Source organism: Oncorhynchus kisutch, linkage group LG15 (genome assembly GCF_002021735.2).
Source record: "Oncorhynchus kisutch isolate 150728-3 linkage group LG15, Okis_V2, whole genome shotgun sequence".
Lineage (NCBI taxonomy): Eukaryota > Metazoa > Chordata > Actinopteri > Salmoniformes > Salmonidae > Oncorhynchus > Oncorhynchus kisutch.
Genome location: NC_034188.2, coordinates 11,968,666 through 11,982,037, shown reverse-complemented (window position 1 = coordinate 11,982,037; position 13,372 = coordinate 11,968,666). Strand labels below are relative to the sequence as shown.

The 13,372-nt window shown below is 44.4% G+C and overlaps 1 protein-coding gene and 1 pseudogene across 1 annotated transcript in view; one reads left to right on the top strand and one right to left on the bottom strand.

Annotated features, from left to right (window-relative positions):
• Nucleotides 1-5,383: 5,383 nt before the first annotated feature.
• On the bottom strand, nucleotides 5,384-11,883 carry LOC116353678 (protocadherin-20-like; annotated as a pseudogene).
• A 785-nt stretch (nucleotides 11,884-12,668) lies between these two features.
• The window catches only part of LOC109904967 (regulator of cell cycle RGCC), a 5,402-nt gene continuing 4,698 nt past the window's right edge, over nucleotides 12,669-13,372 (top strand). The window contains exons 1-2 of the mRNA XM_020502054.2: nucleotides 12,669-12,817; nucleotides 13,085-13,270. Coding sequence (XP_020357643.1) covers nucleotides 12,796-12,817; nucleotides 13,085-13,270 — 208 coding nt within the window. The 5' untranslated portion in view covers nucleotides 12,669-12,795. The remainder of the gene's footprint in view (nucleotides 12,818-13,084; nucleotides 13,271-13,372) is intronic.

Genomic DNA, 13,372 nt, shown 5'->3' with positions numbered 1-13,372 from the left:
TTGTCAATAACGACATTTTTCCTATATTCTTGATGAACAATGTTAATAAACTCTGGTTTGAGACCACAATATCAACCACAATAGCAGTGCTAATAGCTCTATATTGAAAAAATATTATACAAAATGTAAAATACAAAAATGTAAATACATTATAATTTCTGGAGTATTTTATTGATTTAATTGTTTACTCATACACTCCGACCCACCAGTTGAGAATCGTTGCAGTAGAATATAGATAGAAGAGACTCTCTTCCTCCATGGAATACACGAAGATGACTCACAGGGTTCTAGAAAATAATATAACCACTCCTCTTTGGTGTTTTGGGAATTCACTCACATTCCATTGAACTGTGGATTCTCTCTGATACTTCTGTGAGGCTTTTTCAATGTCCAGTTGACCACTGTGTAAACCAAGTCACACACTAATGAGGAATGAGGATATAAAACATAGAGGAAGAGGTAGGTGATTTATAGTGACTCTACCTAGATGTCTATCTTTTGAGGTTGCACTGAGTGATCAACAAGTGCTGGATAGAATGACTGATATTTTACTGGGGGTGTAGAATGCAGGAGAGAGAGTAGCAGGACAGCTGTAGCTGTTTGGCCCTGTCCGGGGGTGTCCTCGGATGGGGCCACAGTGTCTCCTGACCCCTCCTGTCTCAGCCTCCAGTATTTATGCTGCAGTAGTTTATGTGTCGGGGGGCTGGGGTCAGTTTGTTATATCTGGAGTACTTCTCCTGTCCTATTCGGTGTCCTGTGTGAATCTAAGTGTGCGTTCTCTAATTCTCTCCTTCTCTCTTTCTTTCTCTCTCTCGGAGGACCTGAGCCCTAGGACCATGCCCCAGGACTACCTGACATGATGACTCCTTGCTGTCCCCAGTCCACCTGGCCATGCTGCTGCTCCAGTTTCAACTTCCACCTGACTGTGCTGCTGCTCTAGTTTCAACTGTTCTGCCTTATTATTATTCGACCATGCTGGTCATTTATGAACATTTGAACATCTTGGCCATGTTCTGTTATAATCTCCACCCGGCACAGCCAGAAGAGGACTGGCCACCCCACATAGCCTGGTTCCTCTCTAGGTTTCTTCCTAGGTATTGGCCTTTCTAGGGAGTTTTTCCTAGCCACCGTGCTTCTACACCTGCATTGCTTGCTGTTTGGGGTTTTAGGCTGGGTTTCTGTACAGCACTTTGAGATATCAGCTGATGTACGAAGGGCTATATAAATAAATTTGATTTGATTTGACATGTTGCAGAAAATGTCTTCTGCTTACTGTACATTTAACTATTCTCAAAATCCCCAAAGCTCACCACACACACACACACACACACACACACACACACACTTCAAACCGAGCATGATTACAGGTGGAATTTCCCAAGGTGCCAAACTCCAACGTATCAACGACAACGTTGTCAGATTTAAACATCGTTGGAAAGATTATTTGATAAGGAAATTCTCTCAACCTAACATCTGTTTTTTACATGTCCTTTTTATGTCACCTGTCTTAACTTGTGAAGAGGCTTCGAGAACTGACTGAACAGGGGGTGACGGCTGACAGTTGTTGTGGTGTTTTCAACACTGGGTGTAAAGTTAACAGTGATTTGTGTTCTATTTCATCTTGTTGTTGCTAATTGGACCTGTTACAGCATGAAGTCTTTTTCATGTTGTTTCTTCTTAACTTTGTGACTCGCAGGATATGTCTTGTTTGATGTTTTCCCTCCTTATAGACAACAGTCAACAGATACTAAGGAATAAGGATCTGCCAGGAGTACCTGCAGATAAGAACCGTGTCAGTTATCAGTCCTCTCCCCCGGATCATCTTCACTTCAGTAAGGTGAAACAGTCAGAACGTCTCAAAGACGTAACGAGGAGAGCAGCTATTCTATAATCACATCTGGTCTACACAACAGGCAACACGGCTCCCTCTTCTATAATCACATCTGGTCTACACAACAGGCAACACGACTCCCTACTCTATAATCACATCTGGTCTACACAACAGGCAACACGACTCCCTCTTCTATAATCACATCTGGTCTACACAACAGGCAACACGACTCCCTACTCTATAATCACATCTGGTCTACACAACAGGGAACACGACTCCCTCTTCTATAATCACATCTTGTCTACACAACAGGCAACACGACTCCCTACTCTATAATCACATCTGGTCTACACAACAGGCAACATGTCAGGGGTCTCTTCTATAATCACATCTGGTCTACACAACAGGCAACATGTCACGTGTCTATTCTATAATCACATCTGGTCTACACAACAGGCAACATGTCAGGGTTCTCTTCTATAATCACATCTTGTCTACACAACAGGCAACATGTCAGGTGTCTATTCTATAATCACATCTTGTCTACACAACAGGCAACATGTCAGGGGTCTCTTCTGTAACGTTGTCCTGAACAGGGCCTTTGACAGGGAAGAGAGCTGACACGACTCTATTCTATAACAGACCATCACATCTGGTCTACACACTACTCTTCTAACAGTGGGCTCTGTAGCATTGCACCCTTCTGATCAAGGCTCCTGACAACAGGAGAAGTACAGTACATTTTAGAAGTACAGTACAGTGTGTTCTGTCGTGACTGAGTGAAATGTGATCTAGCAGTACACTAGAGTGAGAATGCCAAATATCAGGTGATGGAGGGAGGACTTGCTCTGTGACTTAAGATGGTGGTGTTTCTTGCCGCTGCTGCCCCTCCCCCTCCCCCATCTGCCTTCCCCCCCCCCGATCCACCGTCCTAGCCTCTCACCTGTCTGTTGATCTATACAAACCCTCCCCATCTGCCCCCCCCCCTCCCGGTCCACCGTCCCAGCCTCTCACCTGTCTGTTGATCTATACAAACCTTCACCCTCCCCCATCTGCCCCCCCCCCCTCCCCCCCGGTCCACCGTCCCAGCCTCTCACCTGTCTGTCCATATGTAACTTACAACCCCTCACTCCGTACCCCCACCTCCTCTGTCCTCCCTTGACCCAGAGTCTCCCCCACTAAAACCTCTTCCACCGTCACCCTCCCTCCCCCCACCACCTTCCACCTGCCCCCCCTTCCTTCCCCTTCCCCCTCCTCCTTACCCTCCCTCCCTACATGCCCCTTGGCCTCCTGCCCCTCCGCTAATGCAGCTCCTTGGAGGAACTTTCATCACCTCCCCTCGAGGAACATTTAATCCCTTTAGTCAGAGTAGGAAACCGGAGAACGCTCCAATCACCTTAACCTGGATCAGTACCTCAGCTTAGACCAGACCTGGGTTCAAATAGCATTCAAAATCATTCAAAATCTTTGAGCGTTTCCTTGAGGCTCCCTGGATTGCCAGATGGACGGGGCCTGATAATTTCAGTGGCTATTCTATTGGTTCTATTGCGGGGCAGGCAAGCTCAATCAAGCATAGATAAAATATTTGAATGATTTCAAATACTGTTTGAACCCAGGTCTGTATGAAGCAGATCTCAGTCTTCAGGACTAGAGCTGTTCTGTGTTTCTCTCCTCACTGTCGTCATTAAGGGACTAGAGCTGTTCTGTGTTTCTCTCCTCACTGTCATCATTAAGGGACTAGAGCTGCTCTGTGTTTCTCTCCTCACTGTCGTCATTAAGGGACTAGAGCTGCTCCGTGTTTCTCTCCTCACTGTCATCATTAAGGGACTAGAGCTGCTCCGTGTTTCTCTCCTCACTGTCATCATTAAGGGACTAGAGCTGCTCCGTGTTTCTCTCCTCACTGTCATCATTAAGGGACTAGAGCTGCTCTGTGTTTCTCTCCTCACTGTCATCATTAAGGGACTAGAGCTGCTCTGTGTTTCTCTCCTCACTGTCATCATTAAGGGACTAGAGCTGCTCTGTGTTTCTCTCCTCACTGTCATCATTAAGGGACTAGAGCTGCTCTGTGTTTCTCTCCTCACTGTTATCATTAAGGGACTAGAGCTGCTCTGTGTTTCTCTCCTCACTGTCGTCATTAAGGGACTAGAGCTGCTCCGTGTTTCTCTCCTCACTGTCATCATTAAGGGACTAGAGCTGCTCTGTGTTTCTCTCCTCACTGTCATCATTAAGGGACTAGAGCTGCTCTGTGTTTCTCTCCTCACTGTCATCATTAAGGGACTAGTGTACCATAGCTTGATACCCCACACAGACAGTTCATGGTTTTACATTGAGTGACTATTCAGTTCAGCTACTGTCTATTTAGGGACACAAGTCATTTTCATGTTTTGTTTTTGTTGTTTTATCTCTTACAGAAATAAACTGCTGGTACAAACACAAACATAAATGGAGGTTTTAGTTTTCTATTTTGACATGCAACTGTCTCCCAGCTTTGAAAATACTGGATCGAAGTACAGTATGTTGGGTCTTGTTAGGTATTTTGCGTTCGGCTGACACTGGCACACAGTATGAAGATCTGACCAGGGATTAGGGCGGCAGGGTAGCCTAGTGGTTAGAGCGTTGGACTAGTAACCGAAAGGTTGCAAGTTCAAGTCTCAGATGACAAGGTACAAATCTGTCGTTCTGCCCCTGAACAGGCCCACTCATTGAAAATAAGAATTTGTTCTTAACCTACTTGCCTAGTTAAATAAAGGTTAAAAATTAAGCTAAAAATAATGGAAAGTGAACATAAACATCTTGTGATTAAATCCACTTTCACTTTGTTTTCTTCTCTTCACTCTTTTGTACAAGACGAGTTTGGAATTTGTATCCCTTATTCAACATTGATGTCTGACTCAGTTCACACAAGTTAATAATTACCTTGAATGTCTCTGATTTCATTCTCACTTACATTTTGATGAGATAAAGGCTGTCACAAATGGTACCATATTCCCTATTTGGTATACTACTTTTAACCAGAGCCCTACCAAAGTAGGCCACTATGTAGTGAATAGGGATTAGAGCCCTACCAAAAGTAGGCCACTATGTAGTGAGTAGGGATTAGAGCCCTACCAAAGTAGGCCACTATGTAGTGAATAGGGATTAGAGCCCTACCAAAGTAGGCCACTATGTAGTGAATAGGGATTAGAGCCCTACCAAAAGTAGGCCACTATGTAGTGAGTAGGGATTAGAGCCCCACCAAAGTAGGCCACTATGTAGTGAATAGGGATTAGAGCCCTACCAAAGTAGGCCACTATGTAGTGAATATGGATTAGAGCCCTACCAAAGTAGGCCACTATGTAGTAAATAGGGATTAGAGCCCTACCAAAGTAGGCCACTATGTAGTGAATAGGGATTAGAGCCCTACTGATAAAATGTATGTTGGATTGTATCAGACATTTAACCAGAGTGTTTCAACTTAGAATATTGAAAGAGATAGAGACTCCTTTGTGTGAAACAGTGAAAATGTATTTAATTGTAGAATTGATTTCATACTTTTTACATGGTATACAAGAAACGTCAACGACATATAGTATAGAGTCCAGTCAGAACAAGCATCTCTCTCATTATAACACTTCTCCTGAATAATATCTCGAGTCCAGTCAGAATAAGCATCTCTCATTATAATGCTTCTCCTGAAGAATATCTCTCCTGAATGCGTAGAGGAATCTGATTCTCATTTACCCCCCTCCTCTGCTGTCGTTCCCCTCTAGATCTCTTCCTCTGTTTCATGTATAAAACAACCGTCACCAGAAACAGACAGAGCGAGGCCACCATGATGCCCAGGCCTACCAGCAGGATCAACCGGGCATGTCTGTCGCAGGCGGGCGTCTCAGCTGGCTTTTCAGAGGGCGTCTGTGCCAGTCTGTAGGGCAGGGATCTGGGTAGAGTTTCCAGGTGACATGGTTCCAAGGTGTCGTTGACCAGCAGATTGACCCAGACGGTGGTGTGGAGGGGCGCTGGTTTCCCACCGTCACCACGATGAACAGATGGTGCATCCCCAGGTCCTTACCCATGAGCCTCTGGGCTAAGGTCACATTACTGGACCGAGCGTCCAGCTGGAAGGGACTGCTGCTGCTGTCACCGTGGTGATGGGATGATGGAGAGGTGCCCGGTGATTCCCGCGCTGCGATGGTGTATTTGATCTCCGAGTTTAACCCTGAGTCCTCGTCGATGGCGTAGATCTTGGTTACCATGGTGCCCGTGGTGGTCCCCTTGGAGATGGTGAGACACGACAGGTTGCTGCTTGGAAGGATGACCTGGGGCTGGTTGTCGTTGACATCCTCGATGAACACTGTTACCCTGGCGACGGAGGTCAGAGGTGACGGGCGTCCGTTGTTGGTGGCGAGCAGATCTAACTCGTAGCGTTCCTGTTTCTCGCAGTCGACATCGGCCATGTAGCGCAGCGTCCCCTGGACGTTGTCTATGACGAAGGGGCTGACACTGCTGTTCACCACCCTCACCTCCACCTCCCCGTTAAGCCCTGTGTCCACGTCCGACACCTGGGTCAGGGGAGGTATATTCTCAGGGATGAAGAAGATGAAGTGAGGGGTGAGGAAGTCAGGAGTGTTATCATTCTGGTCCAGGACGGTGATTGTTACCATCACGGAAGACTCTAATGGAGGAGAGCCGTTATCTCTGGCTACAACTGTCAATCTGTGAACGTCCTGTTGTTCCCTGTCCAGGAGTACAGAAACCGTCAGCTGACCTGTGTTTTGGTCGATTCTAAAAATGGCCGCCGCCATGTGTGCATCCTGCGCGCAGACTCTCAGCAGAGACGCCCCAGGAGGGTTATTCTCCTCTATGTCTATCAGATAGTGACTCTGGAGAAACTGTGGAGCATTATCATTCACATCCACCACCCTCACCTGGATCTCTCTCCTGGGGAAGCCCTGGGCTACAGGCTCCCTGACACCATCACGCATCACTACAGAAACATGATATTCACTCTTCATCTCATTGTCTAAGGGCTTTGATGTTGACAGGAGATATTTGCCCTTCTGCCGGCTCAAAGAGAACGGCACCTCTCCTTCAATGGAAAGATACGATGAGCCTCTAACACTACTAGTATCCCCCGGTAGCTCTAGCAAAGCCAAGACAGTGGGGGGCTGGTTTTCCTGCAACACTATCGTCTGGTTTTGATGCTCTGCTATGAACCTGATCTTTATGCCATTTATGCCGTGTCTGCAGGGGGGCAGTGGGGGCCGCTGGCTAACACTTTCAACACCACCTCCTCTCCCCTGTCACTAACACTGTCACTGTGGCGGTCTCTGAGGTCTCCTCTCAGGCTGATCAGGCCAGTGTGACTGTCCAGACTGAAGAGTTCCCTGGCCTGTTCTGAGACCTTGGGGCTGAGGGAGTAGGTAATGGTCTGTGGCTCTGACCATGATTACTGCTGTGTCTCTGGGTGATTCCGCTATAATAACCACCTTCTGGGTGCTGTCCAGGCTAAACTCTGGGCAGTTATCGTTCACGTCAGTCACTTTTATGAATAACTTTGCTGTGACGCTTAGTGGGGTAGAACCACAGTCTGTGGCCACTTGAGTTATCTCATGAAGATCCTGCGTCTCGCGGTCTAGTCCTTGTCGCACAACCAAAAACAAAATGGCTGCTTCTTCTTCTACTGTCACACTGAAAAACCCACCGTCTCCCTCTAGGTGGTACTGCAGCTGTCTGTTACGTCCCATGTCACTGTCTTCTGCTTGGTCGTCCAATAAGAAACTGGTGGGGACAGGCGCATCCTCAGAGACACTCAGATGGATCTCAGTGTTGTCAAAGTGAGGAGCCGTGGTCATTGATGTCCTCTACTACTACCATGAACTTCACCAGCTCTGCCTCAGGGCCCACGATGGCATCGTGTGGGACGATACACTCCCCAGCCTGAGGTTAGTCAGGACACAGGGCCTCTCGGTCCATCCTGCGATAGAGAGATTGTTTCTTCATCAGCAGCAGCTATACATTACAAGCATACAACAGCAATAAACATCAAAGTGCAACAATCCATCCAGTCATGTAAATAAATAGTCAAAAGGCCTGTAGGCCACCAGATCATCTAGAATGAGTTTCAATAAATAACCATCTGTGGTCGGAGGTGTAGACATCCCCTGGTCCACCCTGAGGTAGACCTGGGTCAGGAGCTGGTAGGGGGTGGGGAACGTGGACCCCATGGACCCGACCCGGACCCCAGCCTCCTGCTCCTCTGGAACCGAGAACTGAACGGAACCGTAGCACAGGATCTGCCTGAGATGGACCGTGACAAACACGTTCTAAAGGAGAACCGAGAACTGAACGGACCCGTAGCACAGGATCTGCCTGAGATGGACCGTGACAAACACGTTCTAAAGGAGAACATAGAAGTGAAAACGTAGGACTTGGAACACTAGAAGACATTGGTGTGAAGTAAACCACTGATATGTACCACGTTCTAAAGGAGAACCCGAATAGGGAACCTAAAACACTGGAGAACATTGTTGTGAGGTTGGAAAAACATTCATATGAGGAAATGATCCTCCTTGGAAGGCTATGAAGGAAACAGCTTCCTTTTGTGATCTATTATTAACAGTGGCATTACTAGCTCAGTGGTTACTGTAAAAGAAGGGACTGTGTCGTGTCCTAAATGGCACCTTATTCCCTATTTAGTGCACTTCTTTTGATCAGCGCCAAAGAGTAAAAAGGTGCACTATTTAGGGAATAGGGTGGCATTGGGGACGCAATGGGACTGTAATATAATCTGAGGCATCTCACCCTCTTTTTCCTTACTGTTCAAACCTACTGCACCATGACTAATGACAAAACATGCTTGTGGAATTATATATTTTTAAAGCATTTAACAAAACATACACACACATCATTTATATGACAATTTACATATTTACATGATGATGTTCCATGTTAATAGTGAATAATAGCTATCATCAAGCATTATTCGTAAAACATCCAATGATTTTTACAGTAATTTTTTTACAGTAATTAGCATAGACAATTACATAGATACAAGATATGACATGACAGATCAATTGCCCTATGGTTTATTAAGTGATAAAGTGACTGACTAATGGTTGACTGACCTGAAGGAGTCCCACCCAGGTCATAGTATCATCTGTCACATCACCTGTCACTCTGCCAGACTAGTGTAGGGAGGAAGACTGGGGCTGTTAAGACCCTCTCCTTCTCACCTACCCCTCCCACCTGTCACTCTGCCAGACTAGTGTAGGGAGGAAGACTGGGGCTGTTAAGACCCTCTCCTTCTCACCCACCCCTCCCACCTGTCACTCTGCCAGACTAGTGTAGGGAGGAAGACTGGGGCTGTTAAGACCCTCTCCTTCTCACCCACCCCTCCCACCTGTCACTCTGCCAGACTAGTGTAGGGAGGAAGACTGGGGCTGTTAAGACCCTCTCCTTCTCTCCCGCCCCTCCCACCTGTCACTCTGCCAGACTAGTGTAGGGAGGAAGACTGGGGTTGGATCCCTGTAGCCTACCTGGGAACTGCTGTGCCAACACTCACACACCTTGTGCCCCTCCCACTACAGGTAACCTAATAAGCTGATTGAACAGTGTGCAGCAGCCAATCAGAACAACTGGTTACTCAGTATTCTTTTCCTTCTTCCTGTAGCGTTTTTCTCTGGTTTAGTGGTTTGAGGAATTGACTAATTGAAAGTAAACGTAAAAGGATTATCTGAATGGTTCTGGTGAACGGAACAACAGAATATGAGATGTTAGATATGACATACAACAGGATTATCTGAATGGTTCTGGTGAACGGAACAACGGAACAACAGAATATTAGATGTTAGATATGATATACAAAATGATTATCTGAATGGTTCTGGTGAATGGAACAACGGAACAACAGAATATGAGATGTTAGATATGATATACAAAATGATTATCTGAATGGTTCTGGTGAACGGAACAACGGAATATGAGATGTTAGATATGACATACAAAAGGTTCTTCTCTGTAACCGTGGTAACATACGTACTGTTATACATGATGAGAAAGAAGTCCGTTTTAGGGAAAGTTATTCCACCACAAAGTTCCAATTCCACCTGTGTCAACTGTGGCCACAAATGGCAAGTGATCACTGTGGTCACAGAGTGCTTCCCCAATTCTAAAATTGACCAACTAAAAATAGAAATATGACTGTAAAAGGGCTATAATCTTTCCTCCCCAGATGTGTAGTGTGTGTCTATGTTGTTCATACAACCAGTAAATCAGTCAGTAGGACAGAGGTCTGTGTTGGCAGTGACATGAATTGTAACGTTTCATTCTCACTTATTGAGTGACCCCTGTTGGTTGGTTAGCATAGTTGCAGGTTACTTTACAATAATGGGCCTTTACAGTGACAATACTTGGGGGTTAATTAACAAAAATCATGATATGAAGTAACTTTATACTTAGGCATTTAAGGTGGGCTAATGTTAGTAAAGATGCTTTCCTGGGAAAACAGCAATATGATAGACAGATTGGCTGTTTATAATAGATAATAGGCAACAGTAGCCCTACAATTTATTACAAAAATGTTGAAATCATAGATAGAATATTTTAGCAATATCACATCATTGTGTTCTTTAATTTCCTTCCGAGATGATTTCTGTGACCCATTGAAAACCCCTCAGAAAAATATGGCCGTGAGTTGCACGGGGCCATCAACAGAGTTGAATAACTTTCAGGGCTCAGTCCTGAAAACCAGGGGCTGAGGGGTTTGTGTTCTGAGAAAAAATGTGCCTTTTCTAAAATCATTTCTGCAACTACGTCATTTTACATGACTGGAGACATTACAATAATATTTTTTTATAAGATGTCAAACTATTCTGACATTTACACACTGATATCAATAAAACGAACGACACATGTCTTAAATTCAACCAACAGCATTGGTCAATGAAAAGAGTTGATACACTGATTTTATGCCTACAATATGAGGCGGAAATTATCCACCAATTTTCCAGTGGCACTCACCTATTCAAACAGATTTTTCCCCGCAATTGTATTTTGAAATATTGCGAAATACCTTCCAGCTGCTGCCTGCTGTTTCATTGACAGCCACAACTCAACAATCAGCTGTTTGATATTTGCCACCGCCTATTTGCGGGATTCCAGCCTGGAGACGAGGCCTGTGCGCTCATAATGTGACAAAACACAATCTAAAGCATTTCATTTACATTTTAAATACACTATTGATCCTCTGAGGCTAAATTATACTAGTGTAGTATTTGATATGATTTCATTTAGAGACAGGAGTAATTATATAATTTGACAAAGGTATTTCATTTGATCTACAGCACTTCCAGGACCCCTTCCTGCAGCGCTGTTTTCTTCCATGTTCCAAGGCCAAATAAATGAATCAACACTTCTTCTTATTCATTCAATCGATTGTGATCAGTAAACCCATATGAGGTTATTGTGTAGGTAGGCCTACTGTTACTATAATACTTCAAATAATCTATCAGCAAGTAGCCTAGCCTACAATTACGAGAATAAATTCAGTAGGCTGTCAATGAAACCAGTAGTGGTTTCAGCTATATTGTTATTGAAACGTCGTATACCATGTGGCCTTGTTAAACAATATAAACACATTTCAAATGACTTGAATAGCCAATGGGAAAAGTGTACAAATGTGTATTCGCATCAGTAAGCTAAGTGACTGAAATGCATCAGAAAAGCATTGGAAGGTTCAGGAAAACATCAGGGAAGCTCATAAAGTAGACTGTAGTCGTGTGTAGAGAAGAGCTGCCTTGCTTTATATAGCGAGACTAATGATCAGGAGCACTCACCTCAATTTAGCTAACATTTCCCAGTCTAATTGTAACCAAATATCCAAACGGACATTCAGTGAAAACTAAAATCGTAGTTTCCATGCTTGTCTCACGGCAGTCCCAATCAAAACGGTGCTGGAATTACCAGTTGACCACACATGGCAATTACTTTACGGTTATTATAACCAGTGGTATAGTGCTGTTTGTTTCAGGTAGTCTATTAAGCCATCATTTCTGAATGAAAGTTGGTACCGACATGACGCCTATTGTATAAAATAATTTTAGAATATACATACAATACAACATCCAAATTGCATGATTGTCTATGTCTACACATGCTGTAAGAGGCTAAAGGAACATTGTCTCCTTTAAAAAATCCTAAAACACCAAATGAGGCCTACCTTATTATAAATGAGGTCATTATCACTGTCAATCGTGAATGATAATTCTTCACGTGTTACAGGTGAAACGTCCGTGCTAGCATGCATTGCCAACCATTTGATCCCAGTCAGTTTCATGGGAATAGGCATTTTGATCTTCTTGAATGATGTAAGGGTGACTAACAGGCCTAACGAATCAGAGCAACAAAAAAAATATATATTTCAGCACAATCATCCTAAATTGTTACAAGAAATGACATGGTGTTTTTGGTATAAGTGTAGCCTGACATTATCATGCTATTATATTCTGTTTGTTATGTAGATGCTAGACACAGCACCATTCTGAGAAGTGGTTATAATGGTTGGATGGCTTTGGAAGTTTCACATAACCACAGTTCCATTACCTAAGTGGTGCATTCAGTTGACTACAATTTATTTTTACACCATTGCAGCATCAGCGCAAAAAATATTTGTCGCGTAAGCCCCGAAAGCCAGGTCCTGGTGACGGTCAGGGAGTTGCATAAGCATCTATCTTGGGGTTTCTGAGACTGTTCCGTTCATACATTTTTCCTCTCCCTTTACTGTTACTTTCGAGACGCCCACTCACTACTGTAACCACAGAAGCCGCGCGCAGTGACCTGATTGGGTGCTGCAGAGAGCGTCTTTTCCGGTTGTGAGTAGTCTATGGAGGCTTTATAAACAGAAGACCCCACCTATCAACTTGAAACTTCACTTCTTGAACAGTTTCTGTCTTCTATAAGTCATAGACGCACAATTCCAGCTTTTCAGAATGTCTACAGAGAACTTTTCAGGCGAGTCTTGAGCGTTGACCTGATTTTTGACATTTTTATTATTAGGCTATTGATTATTGCAGCGTTTTTTATTGTATTTGATTCCTGCTGTTGTAGATGTTGTGGATTGATTTGGTTTGGTATACATGATTTAGTTTTTAATGGCACATTTTTGAAAAACTTTGAATCTCTTTGAATTAATAGGCTGATTAAAATAAACGTGTAAAATAATTCATGAATTGAATTATTCCCACTCTAATTTAAACCATTTTCTAAATCCCCTATCAGACTTGGAGCTGGAGCTAACTGATCTGCTCCAGGAGTTCGCTGACGTGGTTGAGGAGTTGAGAGAGCCTTCCCAAAGCGTTCCGTACGAATACGAGCTGCTCTTGTCTGAAGCCAAACGAAGCACCGGGCTAGGGGACGACGGCTCAGTGGTCAGCGACAGCGGCGTGGAGGACAATAGTGACTGCAGTGAGTAGCCTTTAGGTCTAAACCTTAATGGTCGTGTGTCCCATACATGCGTGGAGTTTGTGCGTAAACGATGACTCAGATGAAGAATACGCCTATGGGTAG